This window comes from Mus pahari, chromosome 6 (assembly GCF_900095145.1).
Source record: "Mus pahari chromosome 6, PAHARI_EIJ_v1.1, whole genome shotgun sequence".
NCBI classification, from domain to species: domain Eukaryota; kingdom Metazoa; phylum Chordata; class Mammalia; order Rodentia; family Muridae; genus Mus; species Mus pahari.
In genome coordinates, this window is record NC_034595.1 from 77,240,925 (window position 1) to 77,263,985 (window position 23,061).

At 41.2% G+C, this 23,061-nt stretch overlaps 1 protein-coding gene across 4 annotated transcripts in view; it reads right to left on the reverse strand.

Annotated features, from left to right (window-relative positions):
- Positions 1-23,061, reverse strand: part of Thrap3 (thyroid hormone receptor associated protein 3) — a 39,176-nt gene that overhangs the window by 10,906 nt on the left and 5,209 nt on the right. For 2 of the 4 annotated variants that reach the window (XM_029539650.1, XM_029539651.1), the window contains exons 2-5: positions 19,550-19,638; positions 9,560-9,713; positions 3,044-3,946; positions 1,050-1,745 (exon numbers count right to left, since the gene is read on the reverse strand). In XM_029539650.1, the coding sequence (XP_029395510.1) occupies positions 1,050-1,745; positions 3,044-3,946; positions 9,560-9,696 (1,736 nt within the window). In that variant the 5' untranslated portion in view covers positions 9,697-9,713; positions 19,550-19,638. The remainder of the gene's footprint in view (positions 1-1,049; positions 1,746-3,043; positions 3,947-9,559; positions 9,714-19,549; positions 19,639-23,061) is intronic. The other 2 variants (XM_021200440.2, XM_029539652.1) reach the window with 1 other exon arrangement.

Sequence of the window (23,061 nt, forward strand, 5' to 3'; positions counted from 1 at the left end):
TTTGTTTTTTGAGAGAGGGTTTCTGTGTAGCCTTGACTGTCCTGGAACTAGCTCTGTAGATCAAGCTGGCCTCAGACTCAAAGATCCACCTGCCTCTTCCTCCTGAGTGCTGGGATTAAAGGTGTGCAGCACCAACTGCCCGGCATTTCCAAGGAGTTTTAAGCCCACAAATGTTCCTTTTGTTCTCTATCACATTACAACTAAGGAAAGGTTGGTCCAAAATTCACTGAGAATCTTCAAGTGGGGAAGTGTTAAACCTTGGTGACTGTACTTGTTTTAACACACACAACAAAGATACTGTAAAAGATCAACTAACTTGGCTAGGAAGGTCATTCAATGAGGCAACAAAAAGCAGCAAAGAGTGGGCTGGTGAGATAGTTCAGTGGGTATAGGCAACGGCCACCAAGCCAAAGCCCATATGGCAAAAAGAAAAAAACTCATTCCCACAAGATGTCCTCTGACCTTCCTGTGCATGCTGTGGCATGTCTGCCCCCTCCCTGCTGCTTAAGCAGAAGGGGCAAGAGTGGAACATGTGGCCAGGACACCACTCAGGCAGAGTTCCAACTGACTGGGTAGATTAGACTATGTCAAAAAGCAGCCAGTCTGCTCCACCATAATTTCCTGAAGTTAGAGGAAGAACGGAAGAGGCTGAGTCCATCAATTTGAAGTTTTCTGCTATTTAATGGTGGCAAAAATAATCAGATTCTGGTGACCCATGTAAAATGGAGACACGATTCTCAAGTGTCTTCACAGGTAAAAGAAACAATGTGGGTGGGAGTTGGCTTGGAGGGCAAACAGACCAGAATGGCTGCTCCAAGTTCCCAGACACAAAGAAAGCCAGCCAGCAAGGGCTGAAAGATTCTTTACCCCAACAATGCTCAGGGGCCACCGTCATTGTAAGCCATCATCATCACTCTGCACTCCAGGGACAGACAAAGGTACTGGCACTGATGGGTGGCAGCAAAAGAACACTTCCATCCTCAGGAACACTGGGTAAGGAAACTATTTAGGCCTTAGAGCCCTGAGGGTCAACAAGGAGCACTCCTCACCGTGCAAGGTCCTCATCGAAGGAGTCCATCCGGACATTGACCTGGGCCTCCCGGGTAATGGAAAAGGAAGACTTTCCTGAGGAAAAGTCTCCTTTGTTTCCCAGCTTGTCACGGCTTTCGGAGGTCTTCCTTGGGGGCGGTGACGAACTTTTCTCTTGGACCGCCTTGTATGCCGTCACCCGGAAATTCTTTTCTGGCACAAAGCCCCTGTGCCCACTTTCGCTCCTCTTGGACCCTCCACGCTCCTCCTTTCGGGATCTCTCTGTGAAAGGCTCCTCCTCGAGTTCCTCTGCCTTCCTCTGCTTTTCCTTCCCTGCATGCAGGCTCTCCCACTTGCCTGACTTCTCTTCCTCCTGGTTTTTGCTTGCACCGGCTATGACTTTAGACATAAATTTGGGCTCATCATCAAAATCAGGTTCCTTCCTTCCCTTACTTTTGTCCTTATCTTGCTCATCCATCTCCTCTTTGTGGAAGTCAGCCATCTTTTTCTCAAAGTCATCCCGAAGCTTATACCTTTTGGGAGACTGGCTGCCTCGGAAGGGCTTCTCAGTGTCAGTCTTGGGAGCAAATGGATCAGATTTCATTTTGACATCAGCATCAGAGAAGCCCCCTTTCTCCTTCAGCTTCTCCTTATCGGCATTTGTTTGTTTCTGCTCCTTATCCTTCCCATTCTCTGTCTTCTGCTCCTCCAGATACCTAGTTATAAAGACACAAGGGAGACACACAGGAGGCCTCCTAAGCATCCTGCTTCATCACAGCACCTGTTCCTGCTCTGCTTTCATATCTATATTCCAGTTTTATCAGAACTGTCTACCTGTTCTAACAATTTATGAACTCAGCATTTAAGAGTCAGTGGAACTGTGCCTTATAAAAACCAAAAAACCAGACGAGCAAGTGATTTAGAATACTGAAATTTTTTTTTTTACTTACCTGCAATGTGGTCTAAGGGGAAAACAACTAAAGTCTTACCCCAACTTTCACTCATTCATTTAAAATCTGTTTTCAGCAAAGCAAACAGAATGTTCAACCTTGGACTGTTTTGATTTTATACAACTCACACTTGGAAATACAAGTCTCAAAAAGAGACTTCAAATTTGCTTCAAGTCACCTAGAAGATCTACATAATGAAACATACTGTGAACACATAAAAACAAAATAATTGTTAATGGGGGAAAGAGTACAAAGGAAGGTGGCAAAATCATTATTCTACTAATGGAAAAAGCAGGGACTAGACTCAAATACACTCAGTTCTGGCAAGGACTAAAACATATACTGCAAAGCAACCTAATTGCAGATTCTGAACATATGTAATGATGGTCAATTAATGAGCAACACTAATAAACATGGCAAAGAACCATGGGACAGCAGGCACCTGAGAATGTCCTAGTGAGAGGAAAGAGTAGAAGAAGGAACCTCTTGCTGAGTCTCTCTTGACTTGTAACGTCTGACTTCATCCAATCTACACACAAACAATTCTTTATCAAACTCACTATGCTCCCTCCCAGTTCCTAACGAAGCTTGGAACTTCTACTCGGGCATACACCCACCTTGTGTTTGTAAATAATGGCTCTCCTGGACTAAACCTTAGCCTTTCCTATTTTGCTCATTCTCTTCAGTGTGACTCTTCCTCAAACATAGCAAGATGGTGGATCCTAGAAGTTTATAGCTCCAATGACCAGTCATGTTAGCAAAGACATGTTTTTTTTGGTAGCTGACCCTCAAACCTCTACTATTTTCTAGCTTAGATTGGGAGAACCCAAGGCAAGTTTTTAAATGAAAAAACATAACTGAAGACTAGTCTATAGAAACTTGTATTACAATAAATATTCAGGAAAGCTAGAGTTAAGCTAAAAGGTTCCTTGGGTGATGCTTTTAATGAAAAGTCAAGGGAATAGTACTATTATTCCTATCAATCAGAGCAGTAACTCAGGCATTATTACTACAATTAAGCTGCTGGCTAGTGGCCACTTGGGGACGGGGGATGAAATACTCACCTTTTTGAGTACGCCGCTCCTCCCGAAGCAGCACTCTCCTCTTTCTGAGATGAACCATATGCAGAGCCAGTGGCTGGTGGACTCTTACCCACAGGGCTCTTTTTGGATGGACTCAGAGGCCCAGAGCCATGGTCGAACTGACCTTGGTGTGTTCCAGACTGATACCCAGCACCACCCGACATAGATGCGCCCATCTGGGATGCATTAGAAAGTGGAGGACTGGGTTTTGGCACTGGGCTGGGGCGTGGTGACCTTCGCCTAACCACCACAGACTGGAGGGGGCTTTTGAGAGCTGGGCTTCTCTCCCGGGGACTCAGATCAGAAACCGAGGCCCGTGATGCAGAACCAGCGCCATAGGTGGTGGCATCTGGCCATGGCTTTGAGCTCTCAGACCCTTTTATATCTTGAGAGGTTCCTCCAGAGAATGTCTGCTCCTTAGCCTCATCGCCCTGGTTATCACCAGCTGCCTGAGATGGCCGGCTATCCTTGGAAGAGGACTTTTTCTCTTTTGTAGACTTTCGCTTAGACGACTCAACTCTGCTGTGGTTGGAGGACGACCGGGAGGATGAGGAGCGTCTTGACCTGTCAGAGGATGACTTGTCAGAGTTCCTAGAATGGCTCCTGGACCGTGGTGAAGGGGACCTTCTCTTTGGGGACCGGGATCGAGAACGGCCCCGACGAGGGCTGTATGCTTGTCGGTAGTTCTGCCAATTGGAACGGTAGTTTCCATAGCCACCTCGGTTATACTGGCCCCATGGATAAAAGCCTCGGTTTCGCCCACGGAAGTAATAGGGCCTCCTGTAGCCTCTGTTGTGACCTCGGAAATCTCGATTCTGATACACTCTGGGGTGATTCCTTTCTCTGTTATGAGCTGGAGAATACGATCTGGAACGAGACCTAGAACTGCAGAGGAAGGGAATGGGGAATGTTTTTTACACAGCATTCTCATTAAAAAAAAAAAAACAAAAACCACAACTGCTAACAAAAGTTAACCCTGCAATCTGTATTGCTCTGTATATATATTTTCAGATTCGTTGTGAAAGCAAGGGTATAAACGTCCCCTCACTTTTGTAAACTAACAACACACAGGCACAGGACACTTAGCAGGTGGCTCCTGTGTGCAGGTGACTACTAAGAGTCTCTGGTTCCAATACTCTATCCTAGTCTCCTGGTAGATGAAGGTCTCACATATAAGACCTGATGTTGTAAAGGCACAATTTTAATAGCTTGCCATCAAAGAAAGATCACAGCTATTAAAAAGCTCAAAAGACTCTGCCAAAATCAGATCAGAAAAACATGAAACACTACTTTTGTTCTAAAAACTAGAAATGGTTTAACTTAGGTCAAGTTTCTGTGGCTCAGCTTTATGATCTCACCGAAGTGCCACAAGGTGGTGCTATCTGACCATAAGGCACCCAAGCCTAGGGACAGTCACTTTCAACTCAACCGCAAGGCTTGTAATGAACTGTAATGGAGCCAAGACCAAGGTCGGCTGGCAAAACCATGAGGACTCAGAACACAATGCTGTGGACAACCAGGAGCCAGCCATGAAAAAGGCCAAAGCCAGGGCCAGTATACTGGCTGGTTCATGTCAACTTGACAAAAGCTACAATCAGAGGAAAGAGCCTCAATTGAGAAAATACCTCCCTAAGATTGGGCTATAGGCAAGTTCGTACTATGTAACACATTTTCTCAATTAGTGATTGATGGAGGAGGACCTAGCCTGTTGTGGGTGGTCCCATCCCCGAGCTAGTGGTCCTGGATTCTATAAGAAAACAGGACGAGCAAGCCATGTAGGCAGCACGCCCCCTCCATCAGTTCCTGCCTCCAGGTTCCTGTCCCATGTGAGTTTCTGTCCTGATTTCTTTCAAAGATGAATAGCAATGGAAGTATAAACCTTTTTGCTTCTCAACTCGCTTTTGGTCATGATGTTTCATCATAGCAATAATAACCCTAAGACAGCGAAGAAGTCAAAGAATGGGGTAGTCAGAGATAAGGACCCACATGCTGGAGAGAACCAACTCTCACAAGTTGTTCTCTGATTTCCAGATATGTGCTGTAACACACACATACACAACAATAAATAGAGTAATCTTAAAAAGTGGTTTGTACAAATTCTGAGTTCTCCCCCTTCTACCTTCCTTTTTCTTGAGGGGTGGAGGGTGCGGCAGGGTCTCAGGGTAGCTCTGGCTGGCAGAGAATTTGCTATGCAGAATAGGCTGGCCTCACACTTCCAGAGAACTGCCTGCCTCTGTCCACTGAGTGCTAGGATTAAGGACACTTGATGAGGTTCTTAAATACCATTTATTCTGCCAATCATAATATTAATATTAGTAGGGGATACTAAAAAATATTATCAAGATATAAAATACCTTCATGAACAATAGCATAATCAAAGTATATGGTACTCATGTACGGAAATCAATAATGAAATTCACTATTTTGTATTAACTAAAAGTCTAGCCAGGCACGGTAGTGCACACCTATTAATCCCAGCACTTGCAAGGTAAGGTAGGAGCATCAGGAGAAGGTAAGAAAATCCCAAAGCTACCCAGCAAGTTTGAAGCTACTCTGGTACATGAGATATTGTCTCAATAAACAACAAAAACAACTAGGGAATAGAGAGAAGGTTCAGTGGTTAAAAGGACTTCCTGCTCCTCCAGGGGACTAGAATTTGGTTCCCCACATGCACAGCATTTCACAACCTGTAGCCTGTCACAACTGTAACTCCAGCTCCAGAAGAGTTGATGTCTTCTAGGCTCTACAGGAGCAGGCGCCAACACAGAACAAAAGCCTTCAGTCAAGCATGTTAGTATACACATGCAATCGTAAGTTATCTGGGAGGCCTGGGCAGAAGAATTAAGCTAGAGAATGTCTAGGTGATTTAGCAAGACCCAGTTTGAAAACAAAATTTAGAAGGGACTAGGGATATAGTTCACTGGTACAGCACTTCAGTTAAAAACATGTTCTAGCTAGCAAACTTACCTGAGAGGTTTTTGGTTTTTTGTTTTTTTTGTTTTGTTTTTTTTTTTTGGGGGGGGGGCGCTCATAATCAAACAGAACATTACATTACATTACTCAGCAAGCACTCTCCCATGGGGCAACATTGAGCCATGTTTGCTTTAGTTTTGTTGTTGAAACAGGGTCTGACTATGCAATCTGACTGGCTTCAAACTCAAGACATACCTAACTCTGCCTCCCAAATGTTGGGACTAAAAGAGGACATGTGCCAGAATTTTAAACTGAGTTCCTGAGGCTTGCCTGATAGCTCATCAGGTACCCATGCCTGGCACTAAACATTTCAACCCAGAGTTCAATCCTGGGACACACAATAAGGAGACTATTTGCTGACCTCACACTAACTGTGGCACTGCCTGCCTATATACATATACACAAATAAAATTAATAAGAAGCTGGAGATGATGGCAGTTTAGAGCATTTGCTCTTGCAGCACATCTGGGTCAAAGCACTCACATGCTAGCTCTCAGCTATAGCATGTGGAGCACAAAAACACACATTCATACACATAAAATAAAAACAAACCTTTTAAGAAGTAGTAAAATGATAATTCCCTCCCCTTACCTTATTCAAGGTCTTGCTTTGCTTATGACAAATCAGAGTCAAAAATATTAAGTGGTAAATTCCAAAAATAAGCAGTTCTTTATTTATTATGACCCACTTATTTGTTTTGTGTATACTGGGTGTATTATGCATAAGAGGTCAGAAGACAACTTGAAATCAGTTCTATCTTGAGGATCCCAGTGATCAAACTCCTGTCTTCAGGCTGGGCACAAAATTCCTTTATCCATTAAGCCACCTTGCCAGCCTAATTCTTTAGTATTTACCACATTTTACCAGTTTTTATTATAGTAAATTTTTATTAATATTTTGCTTAATTATTCACTGTTAGTCTCTTCCTGTAGTTAATGTAAATTAAACTTTATCATAGATGTGTACACAGGAAGAAACTAAAACTATGCATTAGGGATCAGGCCTAGCTGGGATACCAGATACAAAGAACCTTGGAGACAGTAGCTCCCTTTAGGAAGTGCTATTGTTTTAAGGATCTGATAACTAAGCAAACAGTACCTTTAAGGAGAAGATTTTTATCTAAAGATAAAACAGAATTGGTTTTCTAGTATTGTCCATTGTTCTTAGATCTATCTACACCATAAAGAGTAACAACTAGCAAAGAATTGCTGATTAACAGTTGTTATCTAAGCAAAATTTAAAAGTCAAGAATAAAAACTTACCTTTTATAATTTTCATTCAGAAACAGTAACAATTTAAAAAGGAGAGGCAAGCCGGAGTGGTGGCGTACGCCTTTAATCCCAGCACTTGGGAGACAGAGGCAGGCGGATTTCTGAGTTTGAGACCAGCCTGGTCTACAAACTGAGTTCCAGGACAGCCAGGGCTATACAGAGAAACCCTGTCTCGAAAAACCAAAGAGAGGCAGAGGCAGGCTATGAAAGGGAATATGACCCCACTGAAGGAGGAGATCCATCACTAGCACTAAGGAGGGTGTATATAATTCATGTTCCCATCCTTAGGCCTACTGCTGCTTCTGTTACCAATTACTAGAGTAATAAGGGAAGACGACCCTGTGGCCCCCTGCAACCAAAGCTGCAGTCACTAAGATGCAGAAACATGAGGCTCTGAAGACTGCAAAAGAAGTTATTTAAGGTCACTGAAAAGGATACTGACTGAAATAAAGGGGAAAAAATTTAACTTTCTTCAATTCTGCAGAATTCAGCAGTGAGTTAATTTAAAGGCATGGTTTCTCAAACTCTCAGGATACTTTCCTTATAGGAGAGGAAAAACAACAACAAAAGCAAAACCATGAAACAGATATAAGCCAGAAGTAAAAAGCTGAGCATACAGTGCCAAACTTAACCTGCTTCTTAAAAACAGAAGTCAGGCAACAGTCAAGTCAAAAAGCATGTTTTCGGGGGGGGGGGGGGGACCTTCCAGAGTTTACAATCTCCTAGGTAACAAGATAGCACACTTAAATTGGCTCTAGACCTACCCAACAAATTGCCTGTTTACGACAATGCTCCTTCATTTCTCAAGTCAATCACCACGCCAAATGTGTAGACCAGGAGACAAGATCTGCCCAGAATTCTTGCTGTTTCAGAGTTGGTTGGCATATTTCGATTTGGTCTGTATCAGTTCAACTGTTGTTTAGCTTTGGCTGTTCAGTCATGCTGGGCTTTCAACCACTTATTTAGCTTCCATTTACTGAATTAAATTTTAAAATGGTATCTTTCAGAACAAAATGAGCTGAAAATGAAATTTAAGTCACCTAAATCAAGACTGGCTGCAAGGCAGGACTCTGTTCCAGCCCATGGCCTTCACGTTAATCTCTTGAGGGATAAACATAAAATCAGTAGTTTTCCCTTCAGTATTCACACATCCCCTTTGTCTAATCTCTGGTCTAAAATTAATTTTAAGGCTGACTTTTCACAGATTTAACTAAGATTCAACTTAATTTTTTATTAGGAAAAGGAAAAAAATTTTTTTAACCAATTACACATTTAATGTTTAAGTACTATAGAACTACAGAAGTCATCAAGAATAAGGATTATCTAGAAAACGTTTAGGTTCATAAATTGTCAAGAAAAAGATTCTAGATACTACTTATTAGAATATCTAAGAGGGTAAAACATACAGTAATACCTTGCTCGTTCAACTTGGGGGGAAAAAAGGAACATTACAAAGATCTCCTTGAATAGTTATACTAGTGGTTCCCAAAATTCACAATAAGAAAATTATAAGCATTAAATGCTTTAAAAATCAATCCTTAGAAGAAAATTGAAACTTTTTAACCCAAGATTCAAGAGGCTAAAACATAAGGATCTCAAATTCAGTGCCACCATGGACTACAGGATCTGTCATAAAAAGAACAAAACCACCATGCTTTCAATGAATGAGAAACCTGCCTTAACAAACCATCCAAAGAAGATGCTGGGTATCTATTGGAAACATAACTGAAATGGAGAGGTTTACTGAAGGTTTGAAAACTAAATTTAAAGTATTTGTGACAACTAAAGAAAAAAAATCATTTTCATATTAACAAAAGAAAACTATTGATGTTTATAACTGCCTTTCAGTTTTAAGATCTGTTTTGTTAAATTAAATCAACTTGTTAGTGACCAACACATTAGATACGTACCCATACTTGGTAAATCTCTAAAAGTGAACTGAGTTTAGTGGATTATGGTTTCTCCCCAGTGCAATGCTGTTAACACTATTAATTCTTAGTTGTCCTTTAGTTGATGATAAATACGCCTTTAAAATCACGTTAGTAAAAGGTAATTGGCTGTATAATTTCAACCAAGGAATTTAGACACAAATAAAATGCTCTTTTCTAAAGTGAGTGGAAATATAGTACTGTCAAACAGAAATGAAGCTAACAGCCTCAAAATCAATGCCCACCCTACCTGCCATGTGACAGGAATCCTTCAATACCCAAACAACACAATCACCATCTCAATATGCAAAACCATACCCCCTTACCTCAGCCTGCGCTTCCTTGAACGAGAGACAGACCGGCTTCGGGACCGAGACTTTGAAAACGAACGAGACCGAGATCTGGATGCAGATCTTGAGCGAGAAGAGCGAGACCCAGACTTGGATTTGTTTGTTTTTGACATCTTGGAAGAGTTTACACCTAATATAAGAGGATACAGTCAAACAAATTCACGAGTTCTGCAAATCTCAACTTCTCTAAGCATTGGGGGTAATTGGGAAAGACACACAATTATCAAAATCCAACCCATAGCCAGGAGTTCATGGCTATGTTCATGAACATCAACAATCCCAGGACCTGGGAGGAAAGGCAGGAAGATAGAACGGTTTGTGTAGTTACAGGCCAGAGACTCCAACTAAAAAACCAAAACAAGCTGGGTGGTGGTGGCGCACACCTTTAATCCCAGCACTTGGGAGGCAGAGGATTTCTGAGTTTGAGGCCAGCCTGGTCTACAAAGTGAGTTCCAGGACAGCCAGGGCTATACAGAGAAACCCTGTCTCAAAAAAAAAAAAAAAAAAAAAAAAAAACCACCACACACCAAAAACAAAACAACCTTACTCTATTCTTTTCCTGTGGAGTCATTGGGGACCAGAGAGATACATGAGGGTAAGAATACTGCTGTTCTAACAGAGGACCTTAGTTCAACTTCTAATCACATTGAGGCTCATAGCCGTATATGAACCATTCTTTGTATAGACCACAAAGGATGTCCAGTCCCCTAGAGTTATAGTTGACTGTTATAAGTTGCTCAATGAAGATGCTGAGAATCTATCTCAGGCTCCTACTAAAGTAGTACAATTTCACTGACAAGGCCATTCTCTAGCCTAAGACTAGATTTCTAGCAATCAAGAACTCAAGGCCTCACACTTCCATGGCAAATATTTTATTGACTCAGCCATTTCCCCAGCCTTACTGATTTTCAGGTCTCCATATTCTCCCTGCCTCCCCTCCTCCTGTCTGTCTCTCTCCCATGCCCCTTTTCTGTTCTCCAAAACAATTTGTGTAGCCTTGCCCATTCTAAACTTGGCTCTGTAGACCAAGGTGACTTCAAATTCTGCCTCCCCAGAGTTGGAATTAAAGGTGTGCACCAGCTAGTCTCCATATTCTTCAGAAGAGTAACACTTACAAAGTAGTCTGAAGGCCAAATATGGTAGTATATACAGTTAATCATCACACTTGGGAAACACAGGTCTCTGTGAATTTGAGGCCAGCTTGGTCTACATAGCAAGCTCTAGACCAGTCATGGCTACAATGAGACCCTATGTCCCCACCCATTGCAAAAAAGAAAAAGACATAGTGTCAAAAAATAAAAAAATAACTTGCATATTGTGTCTGGCTTCTCTGTGGATTCTAAGTAGCCAAGCTTAGGTTGCTAGGTCTGCACTTTTCACAATCAGCATCCTCCTGGCCTCCAATATATTTTTATGATTTATTGAATGTGCTGGAGTGCATGTCTGTATGTGTGCACTGTGCATTCCTGGGTGTTAAGTGCCTTTGAAACTCATGATCTGGGAGTTATGAACATTGTGAGGGACCACAGGTTTCAGGAAACCAAACTGGAATCCTTAGCAAAAACAGTAAGTGCTCCTAATCACTGAACCATCTCTTCTTCAACTCCTCCCTGAGATATTAACATCAAAGCATAGGTGGGTCTTGTGATGGCACTCTTTCACTTAGCACAGCCTTTAAGATTCAGCTCTAGCAGGGCGTGTTGGCTCACACCTTTAATCCCAACACTTGGGAGGCAGAGGCAGGNGGATTTCTGAGTTNGAGGCCAGCCTGGTCTACAGAGTTGAGTTCCAGGACAGCCAGGGCTACACAGAGAAACCCTGTCTCGAAAAACCAAAAAAAAAAAAAAAAAANAAATTCTTGTAAAACAGCAAGGTAACTGGGACATGCCTGCAGTTTTATCTAAGACAGTTGGTAGAGTGTCTGCCTAACACATGGGAGGTCCTGGGTTCAATCTGCACCAAATAAACTGAGTGTGGTGATGTATGCTTGTCACTCAGCACTGAGAAGATCAGACAGGCAAGAGGCTCAGAAATCAAGTAAAGGTCACAAAACTTGGCTTGTTCCAAGGCAAGAATATAAAACAGAGACCATATCTCCAAAAACCGAAGGGAAGAAATGGAATAAAAAAAAAGGTAAAACCCCACCAGCTATAGAGTTAAAACAACATGTCCTATTTGTGTTATTTGCCTCAGGGTAGTTGAAGCAGGAAAGCAGAGCTCAGGTGAAATTTTAAACATGTTTACTATTTTCTGTTTCTCCCAAGACTGTACTCTTACTCTCCAGGGTAAAAGGAAGAGGGGAAAGGGGAAACAACAGCAGAAACAGCTGCGGCACCTCTAGGGAAGGAACACTTCAAAGACTTGAGACACACTTCTAAAGACTCAAGTTACAGACCTCTTTGTGACATGTCTGTGATTAAATGGATGCTATTCTGTACTATAAATCATGTACAAATATCCAATTCTAGGATCTTACAATTTATAATATACACACCTGCATTAAGGACTTTCCTTAAGGCATCATTCTTATGGTAACTTTACTGCTTCAATTAAAAAAAATCTATATATGTTATAAAAACAAAATCAGGATCTGTACCGTGGTGGTGCATGACTTTGGCCCCAGCACTCGTGAAGCAGGAGCAAGTAGACCTCTGTATTCTGAGTGAGGAAAGTGAGCTTAAGCCAAGCACCAGCCATCCACTAATAACTGATGTTACTCTGGCCTCTTGTTTGGCTACAAACAAACCTCTCTTTCCTTCTTTTCTTCTCCCTGAAAAATATCAACACTCATATGGGTAGGTGAAAAAAAAATCTTTCTCATTGCTACAAAGGGGCAACTAAAGACTGAAATTCCTAACTGGTACCAGGGAAGGATCTTGACTCCCCAGATGAGAGCAATTTTCAGAAACAACTGCTTTGAAATAAGCCAAAACCTTTATTTATAGCCATTCATCTTGCTTGCATTCATCTCTCTGCTTCTGAACTACCTACTATAAACAAACCCAGAGCTCCAGCTCCTGCTGCCACACCTTCCCTGCTTCCGATGGTCTGTATCCCTGAGAACTATGAGCCAAAATAAAACCATCTTCTTTCTCCAGTTGGCATTCCTTCATGTTATTAAAAGTCATTCAAAAATTAAACTAAGCAGCCGGGCATAGTGGCGTACACCTTTAATCCCAGCACTTGGTAGGCAGAGGCAGTTGAATTTCTGAGTTCGAGGCCAGCCTGGTCTACAGAGAGAGTGCCAGGACAGCCAGGGCTATACAGAGAAACCCTGTCTCGGAAAACCAAAAAATAAAAAATAATTAAAAAATAAATAAATAAAATAAAATAAAAAATAAATTAAGAACTGGAAATGGGCTAGAGACTGACTGCTCTTCCAGAGGTCCTGAATTTGACTCCCAGCAACCACATGGCAGCTCACAACCATCTGTAATGGGATCTGATCCCCTCTTCTGGTATATCTGAAGACAGCTACAGTACCCATAAAAATACATAAAACAACAACAAAAAAAACAAAACTGGAAATATATTGTTCAATGAGAGAGTTCTTGTCTAGTATACTTAGGGTCCAATGCCCAGTACTACCAAAAATAATAGTATAGCAAAGTAGGTATATTTATAGAGGCCCAGCCTTATTATCTCAACATTCCCAAGACCAAGGCAAGAGGGTTGGGCAAGTTTGAGACCAGCCTGAATACAGAGACTATTTTAAACACGAAAAACAAGTCAGACAGTAGTGGCAAAACCTTTTAGTCTAGCATTTGGGAAGCAGAGGCAGGCAGATCCTGAGTTCAATGCCAGCTGGTCTACATATCCAGTTCCAGACCAGCCAAGAATAGAAATCTCCAAAACAAACAGGCAAAACTTAAAATTACAGGTAGGACAGAGAGCTCAACCACTGAGAGCATATTGCTCTTGCAGAGGACCTGGGTTCGGTTTCCAGCACCCACACTAGACAACTCAGGGGATCCAATGCCTCTGATCTCCAACGACCTGTACTCCAGTATATACCCACACACAGGCACACACACATAACTAAAAATAAAATACATCTAAGCATTCTTCTCAATTTATCCAGATTCACTGAACACTTTCTGTCCTATGCATGCCTTATGTTTAAAATAAAACTGGCAAGCTCCCCGTCCCACTGTAATTACAGATAGAAAATTGGTTTTGGAAATTTATGATTTGTTTTGGTGAACAGTGATAAAAACACCAGAGATCTTTTCCAAATTGCATCACTTCTTTGGGGTTTTGTTTTTGTTTTTTTGAGACAGGGTTTCATGTGTTGCCCTACCTGTCCTGGAACTCTGTAGACCACCTGCCTCTGCCTCTTATTGCTGTTAATAAGGATAATACTAATCGGTTCATTTGACACAGAATACTAATTTATTACTTTCCCAATTACAAACAAAGATGATTTTAGTTTCCAGCACCCTAGAATGTTATCTTCACTAGGGTATAAAGATATTACTAAGAAATACAGTGATGGGCTGGAGAGATGGCTCAGCGGGTAAGAGCACTGACTGCTCTTCCAAAGGTCCTGAGTTCAAATCCCAGCAACCACATGGTGGCTCACAACCACCCATAATGAGACCTGATGCCCTCTTCTGGCGCATCTGAAGACAGCTACAGTGTACTTATATATAATAATAAATAAAATCTTTAAAAAAAAAAAAAAGAAATACAGTGATATCTCTAAAAACAGAATTTTGGAGACAGATATATACAAAAGGAGAATAGGGGGAAGACTGGCCATCCATAAAGCAAGAAAAGAGCAGATAACTCACTTGCAGCTCTCAGAATGAACCAACAACCTGCCAATACCATGACTTTTACAGAAGCCACAGAAAATTCAGTATCTCTGTACCACTTCCACAACTTTCTGGGATTCTTTTGTTTCTTTTTTTAAAATATGATTTATTCCTTGCCTTTTTTATATGCATGTAAGACTGTATGAGGGTGTCAGATCCTCTGGAACTGGAATTACAAACAGTTGTAAGCTCCCATGTAGGGCGTGGGAACTGAACCCTGGTACTCAGGAAAAGCAGCCATGGTCTTGACTAAACAGAAGCTTTGGCAGGAAGGGGGGAAGGTCAGGGGTTAAATCTTGCCTCTGTGAACTGATAGCTGGACCCTAATATCATCATTGTGCAGGAAGATTAAGGGAATTAAAGTGCTTATAAAGCCAGTTGTACTAGCATATACCTGTAAATTCTAATACTGGGAAGTGAAAGCAGGAAGATTAAGAGTTTAAAGCCAGGGTATGAGACCTTGTCTCAAAAAAAGGAAAGAGGAACCAGGCGTGGTGGTGCACACCTTTAATCCCAGCACTTGGGAGGCAGAGGCAGGAGGATTTCTGAGTTTGAGGCCAGCCTGGTCTACAAAGTGAGTTCCAGGACAGCCAGGGCTACACAGAGAAACCCTGTCTGGGGGGGGGGGGGGGGAAAAAAAAAAAAAAAAAAAAAAAAAAAAAAGGAAAGAGAAGAGGAAAGACAGACAGACAAAGAAACACACTGTAGCTGGTCTTTGCTACTTTGTGGGTTCTCCTTTTTCCCATCCTTTCACTAGATAGGAAAAGGATAGGAGAGAGATCCTTGAATCTAATTTTTCTTATTTTGTTCCTTCTTTGAACACAACTAACAAAGTACAACCCCACCACCACCACCAACCCACCACCTGCATTTATATATCCTCCGAAAAGGCCCCAGAATTTCCAATGTCACACAATTGCAGAAACTATCTACCTATAGCTGGCAAAACCACATCAGCTGCTGCAAAGCAGTCCCATATTTCCACACTAGGGATTAAAACAAAAACATATTCTTAAAAATACTTCTGTGTTTTTTTAAAGAAACCAAAATTCCAAAATTGTCACTACACAAAAGAAAATAACCGGAGCAAGAGGTATTGCTTAGTCAATAAAGTGTTTTGCCTTTTAAGAAGGAGAACCTGACTTTTAACCCCAGAAACCCATGTTTAAAAACAAAGGAAGCTGAGAATCACTGTTTCTTGCTCCATTCAAAAGAAATAGTAAATGACATACAAGTTAGTTCAATTTAAATAAAATAGGTACCCTCATAATACATTTTTAAGGGTTTTTTTTAAGTGTTTTTGTTTTGCCTTTGTATATGTTTATGAATCCAATGAATGTCTGGCTCCCCTGGATGCCAGAAGGTATAAGATCCCCTAAAACTGGAGTTATATATGGTTATGAGTTGCTATGTGGGAATTGAGAACTGGACCCAGATCTTCTTATGCAAAAGCAATAAGTTGTGTGTGTTTTGTTTTTTTTTTAAAATTAACTTTTCTGTATGTGTGGGTGTTCTGCCTACTATGTCTGTGCACCATGTGCATGCCTAGTGCCTGTGGAGGCCAAGAGCAGAAGAAGGCATTGGGTTCCCTGGAACTAGAATTACAGATGGCAGTGAGCCACCAAGTGGGTGCTAGGAATCAAACCCAGGTTCCCTGCAAGAGCAACAGAAACTCTAAACCAGAGTCATCTCTCCAGTCCCTGGGACCCAGTACATCTTAAATTATGTTTTGTTCTAGGGTGGCTAGAGGGCATACTTAGAAACTTCCTTGAATTTCAGAGATCTTATTTTTATTGTGACTTACTTATTTAAGTAATAAATGATCATATATCTTCTTATACAAAGTAAACTGCTATGTTCTTTACTGGCTAGACTGACTAGTATTACACTGAAGAAATACACTAAAAGAAAAGACCCATATTACTAAGACAGGCCAAAAACATTGATGGCGGCAGTAACCCACACTGTGAATCCCAGCACTTAGGAGGCAGATGGATCACTGTGAATTCAAGGTTATCCTGGTCTACAAAGAAATTTCCAGGACAGCCAGGGCCACACAGAGAAACCCTGTCTCAAAAAGCCAAAAGCTGCTGGGCAGTGGTTTAATCCCAGCACCTGGGAGGCAGAGGCAGGCGGATTTCTGAGTTCGATGCCAGCCTGGTCTACAGAGTGAGTTCCAGGACAGCCAGAGCTACACAGAGAAACCCTGTCTCAAAAAACCCAAGGGGGGGAGGGGCGCAAAAGCAAGAAAAAAAAGAAAAGACATTCATTACAACTTCCCTTATAATATCCCCAATGTAAACAACTTGTGCTATCTCTCGAGAATTTATTCAAAATAAAGGGTCTACTATGATATATGATCACCTACGCAATTAATTTTTCATCAGTAGAGAAAGAGAATGAACTACTGAGCTGGTAGTTTAAACAATCTTTGACTCACCCCAGAGGCTCCTTTCTGTCCCTCAGAGAGTGATGATAATTTCAGTATGCATTTTAAATGAGTATGCATTACCACGGGGAGTATTTCCTCACTTCTAAAAAAAGCTGAGCTTTTCTGATTTAACTAATGTTCTATGGTATCCTTCCAATTTTCATTATTAAACTAACTTGGCAGACAATTGTTATATTAGCCATTTAAAAAAATTCATTATGTGCACTTACTGCATGGGTGCCTACAATTGGTTTTTTTTGTTGTTTGTTTATTTTTTTTTTTTTTTGATTTTGGTTTTTTTGAGACAGGGTTTCTTTGTGTAGCCCTGGCTGTCCTGGAACTCACCCTGTAGACCAGGCTGGCCTTGCACTCAGAAATCTGCCTCTGCCTCCCAAGTGCTGGGATTAAAGGCCTGTGCCACCACTGCCCTGTTCTCCATGTTTTCTTAAATAAAACTAGTACTAGATTCAGGCTCAGTGGTACAAACCCAGAAACCCAGCCTTTGGGGAGGCTGAAGTGAAATATTCCAAAGGCTGGTTAGGTCATGGTGTCTACAGTATATAGTCATTCCCTGAACACTGATATACATAGCCATTCATTTCAGTGGGGTTTTATACAAAGCCTAATCACAACTGTATTAGGAAAGGTAATACAGCTTGAATGAGAATGGGCACCACAGGCAATTTGAACATTTGGTTCCCAGCTGGTGGAACTATTGAAAGATTAGGAATGCATGGCCTTGTTGCAGGAAGTGTCAGTTGGACTGGACTTTAAAGTTTTAAAAGCCTGAGTCCCGCCCAGTGTTTGTGTCTCTCTCTCAGTTTACTGTTTGTGGATCTAGATATGAGCTCTCAGCTACTGTTCCAGTGCCATACCTGTTTTCTTGCTTGCTTCCTACAATGTTCCCCACCACGATAATCATGGAATGTACTCTAAATCCTGTGGAACCTGTGAACCCCAAACTCATATTTTTTTGTTTGTTTGTTTTTGTTTTGTTTTTCGAGACAGGGTTTCTGTTTAGCCCTGGCTGTCCTGGTACTCACTCTGTAGACCAGGCTGGCCTCGAACTCAGAAATCCACCTGCCTCTGCCTCCTGAGTGCTGGGACCAAACTCATTTTTTAAGTTGCATTTGTCATGGTGATTTGTCATGGCAATAGAAAAGACAATTTTACATCTTTTATTTTTGTGTTTGTTGATTTTTATGCTGGCTCTCTGACACTGGTCTAATTTATCTAGCTGAAGCTTTGAAGAGCTTGGTTCTGCCTGATCCCACCTTCCAAATGCTTGGATTAACAGGCATGTACTACTGTATCTAGGATGAATGTATTTTGTTACATTAATTTTTTTTATCACTTTATGTATTATGTTTGTTAACATCTCAATCATACTATTAGCTGGTCCAATTATATTTTGTCCTTATCTAATTTCTGTACCTCTGTACTGGTCTTCCCTTCCTTCCCAAGCAGGTCTTGCTTTTGTTGTAACCCTGGGGGTGAAAGATCTGTATGTGCTAGATATGTGCTCTAACACTAAGATACAGGCTTAATTCCAGCAGTTTGAATTTGTAAAGTCTTTTTCTAAGATTTATTTTGTGGGGCTTTGTTTTATTTTATTTTTGTCTGCGTATGTATATGCACCACATGTATCTCAAATTGGAGTTACAAATAATTATGAGACCCCATATGGGTACTGGAAACCAAACCCTAGTTCTCTACAAAGAACAGTAAGTACTCTTAACCACTGAGCCATCTCTCCAGCCCCAAAGCAATAGTATAATCTTTTGGAGCTGTACTTGCTACCCAACTTTCTTGTGCTTTCTTTGCTCAAGAAACCAGCACAAAAAGGTGTTCGAAAATCAAAACAAAAAAATGAAAAGAGGGAGAGAGAACAAACAAACAAAAATATTCAGGATAACCAGGAATTGGCAAGACATGCCTGTAAAATTCTATACTCAAAACAGATTGAAGCAGGAAGATAAGAGAGTTCAAGGCCAGCTCGAACTATGAAAGCTCCTATCTCAAAGAAATCAGGAGAAAAAAGGAAAACAAAAACCAATCTGGCCTTACAGATTTAGTTTCCTAGTTCTGGCTGACAAAACAAAGTTTCCCCTGCTGCCTTTTTGTCGGGCGTGGGGTGGGGTGGTGATGAGAGGTTATAGTCTATAACCCAAACTGACCCCAGAATTTAGTCATTCTGCCTCAGCTTCCTGGGTGCTAGAATATATATATATATACAGATATATATAAACCCCATCCTCACTTCAATTTCTCTATCTTTTTTTTTGGTTTTTCGAGACAGGGCATCTCTGTATATCCCTGGCTGTCCTCACTCTGTAGACCAGGCTGGCCTCGAACTCAGAAATCTGCCTGCCTCTGCCTCCCAAGTGCTGGGATTAAAGGTGTGTGTGTGTGTGTTGAGACAGGGACTCACTATAAAGCCCTGGCTGGGCTGAACATAAATGTTTCTTAAAATGAGTGTAGTCATTAAGATTTTTTTTTTACCAGGGTGGTGAGATGGCTCAGCGGGTAAGAGCACTGACTGCTCTTCTGAAGGTCCTGAGTTCAAATCCCAGCAACCATATGGTGGCTCATAATCATCCGTAACAAGATCTGACACCCTTTTCTGGAGTGTCTGAAGTCAGCTACAGTGTACTTACATATAATAAATAAATAAATCTTTAAAAAAAAAATTTTTTTTTTTAACCACCAAGCATTTACCTCAGTAGAATCAATGATTCAACTTGAACTGCCTCTGAAAAACAACAGCAGCACCACTGGCTTCTCCAATTTACAGTCAGGGTATAACTCTGCAATGAGAGGAAGTGATAAAATGGCTACTATACCTTAAAGATTCTATTATTGCTTAAAACCCACAACAAAAATTCTACTTTAGAGGCCGGAAAGATGGTTCATTTATTAAGAGTGCTTGCTGTAGTCAGTCGTGGTATGTCTGTCTTTATTCCTAGCACCTGGGAGGAAATTTCAAATAGAACCCTAGGTTTAAGGTTAGCCTGGTCTACATAGTAAGTACAGGACAGCCAAGGCTATAAATGGAAACTGTCATAAATAAATAAATAAATAAATCCCTATCCCAACTGTTTGCTATTCAATGGTGAGAACCTGAATTTGAATCACCAGAATGAACATAGATCTGGGTGTGTGAATGTGTGCACCAGCATGCATGCATATGGGTTTTCCCAGTGTTAAATGACTATCAAAAAAAAAAAAAAAAAAAAAAAAAAAAAAAAAAAAAAAGGATGAGGGGAAAGAAGTATTACAAACGACCAGCACTAATAGATGAATATCAATCCACCATCAATTTTGCCAGTAATGCTAACTGTGAGCTGACATTAAAATGGAACTCTATTTTTTTTGTTTTTGTTTTTGTTTTTTTGGGGACAGGGTTTCTCTGTGTAGCCTTGGCTGTCCTGGAACTCACTCTGTAGACCAGGCTGGCCTCGAACTCAGAAATCCGCCTGCCTCTGCCTCCCAAGTGCTGGGATTAAAGGTGTGCGCCACCACACCCGGATGGAATTTTATTCTTAAACTGAATGGGGTGGTACCTGACTAGAATCAATGTTTAGGAGGCTGAGGCAAGAAAATTGTCAGTTTAGAGTGAGCAAAATAATTATCTAAAAAAAACTGGTGAGGGGATATAACGGCACTCGATGTCAAGACTAGCCTAATAGCCGGGCATGGTGGTACATGCAGTGGTGCATGTCTGTAATCCCAGCACTTGGGAGGCAGAGGCAGGAGGATCTCTGAGTTCGGGCCAGCCTGGTCTACAGAGTGAGTTCCAGGACTGCCAGGGCTACACAGAGAAACCCTGTACTACAACACTATCAAAAAAACAAAAAACAAACAAACAAACCCAGAAAAACAACAAAAACTAAAGAAACCAAGCAAGATTGGGAAAACTGTCTATGTCTTAGAAAACCAGACAACTTTTTTTTTGTTGTTTACCTAGTGTTCAGGATGCATGTATGTGTCAATCTCTATTATCACACACAATTCTTAGCCAGAAAAATCAAAAGCCCAAGTGCGATGGCTATTCCTGGCTATCAACTTGACTACAGATATAATTAACTAAAGCACAGCAGCTGAGCACACCTGGGAGGGACTTTTTTCTTTTTTAAAATGGTATTTTTGTATTTAGAGGATGTTGTCTCTCCAGTCACAAACAGGAGTTAGTAGCAAGTCACCAACCATCTATGTAGGTGTGGGGAATTAAACCTGGGTCCCTCTGAAAGAGCAGTCAGTGTTCTTAACTATTCTTAACTAATGAGCCATCTCTCCAACCCAGAATTTTTAAAAACAATTAAGTCATTTAAGTGGGATGACCCTCTTCTGATCTGATCTTTGAGGTGGTAAGAAACAGTTTTAATCCAGATCTTTTTTCTAACCCCACCCCACCGCCCCACCCCCAAGACAGTCTCTCACTTTGTAGCTCTGGCTATTCTGGAACCTGATCTGCAGGCCAGACTTGAACTCACAGAGGTCGACCCGTCTCTGTCCCCCTAGTGCTGGGGATAAGGGTCTGCACGGCTACTGCTCAGCCCTGGTTGGAAAACTATTCACTGTAATAACTAACTCTAAATATAGCACAGGACTAATGCATGAGAAGTTTTAGTGTGGCCCACTAGCATACTTAGTCCTCTATCAAACAAAGTAGTAAAATCCTTACTTCCATTTATTACTAAAGACCCAGAATGACTAATAAATGAAATGAGTTAAGTGTGTGGCTGTTTCAATTTCTTATAGGAAAGTTTCATTGAAATATTGATTTTTACAATATTTTATCCATTATTTCTTAATTGTCAAATGAATACCATTATTATTCTCAAAATAGACAAGGAATGAAAACATTTCTCCAAGAAGTTCAAAGTAATTTGGATTCAAAAGCTTATTAAAAGCTGATGAAGTAAATTTAATCCCAGCACAGAAGAGACAGGAGGATCTGTTCCAGAACAGTCAAGGCTGCATAGAGAAACCTGTCTCTAAAACAAACAAGCTGAAACGATGGTAGAGTGCTTGCCCTGTAAGAAGAGGAAAACCCTTAGAGGCAGTTGTAATCAGTTGTGAGCCACCAAACACAGGTACTGAGAATCTAACCTGAGTCCTCTGCAATAATAGTGCCTGCTCTTAACCTCTTGAGTCATCTCTCTGGTCCCTTCTTTTAGATACAGGCTTTCATGGCTTGGCTTTGACTAGCCTGGGACTCACTGTATAGCCTAAGATGGCAATGAACTCTAGAAATCCACTTACTTCTCTACCTGCAGAGTGATGGGACCAAAGGCACAGACCTCTCTGATCAGCAGAATCTCATTTGTTCTCAAGGTTTTGTTTCTCAAACACCCACACACATCAGAGAACAACTTGCAGAAGTCAGTTCTCTCCATTCTCCATCTGGGACTTAGATCAAACTCTGATCATCAGGTTCACTGGCAATAATATTGGTTAAGACTCCAAGATAGCCAGGCAGTGGTGTCACATGCCTTTAATCCCAGCACTTGGGAGGCAGAGGCAGGCGGATTTGAGTTCAAGGCCAGCCTGATCTAGAGTTGAGTTCCAAGACAGCCAGGGCTATACAGAGAAACCCTGCCTCGAAAAAACAAAAAACAAAAAAGGCCCCAAGATACTAGTTTTACTATCTTTGCTGCTATAGGCTGAAAGCCAAGCCTAAAATGCTGGCTTTCTCACAATGAAATTTCCTGAATGACTTTAGGAACACCCTCATCTCAGTGAACTACTCTATCAATTCTCCATAACTCAACCTTTCTACTAAAATAGAGGAAGTCAGTTATTAATCATTAGCCTCAAAAAATTTTTTACTAAAAGCAAAGCAATGGCTTTCACAGATGTGTATTAATTTTTTTTTTAAAAAAAGACTTATTTATTATATGTAAGTACACTGTAGCTGTCTTTAGGCACTCCAGAAGAGGGAATCAGATCTCATTACAGATGTTTGTGAGCCACCATGTGGTTGCTAGGATTTGAACTCAGGACTTTTGGAAGAGTCAGTGCTCTTAACCACTCTCCATCTCTCCAGCCCCCATGTGTATTAATTTTAAAAATAAAAAATTCTCAGCCGGGCATGGTGGCGCATGCCTTTAATCCCAGCACTCAGGAGGCAGAGGCAGGCGAATTTCTGAGTTTGAGGCCAGCCTGGTCTACAGAGTGAGTTCCAGGACAGCCAGGGCTATACAGAGAAACCGTCTCGAAAAACCAAA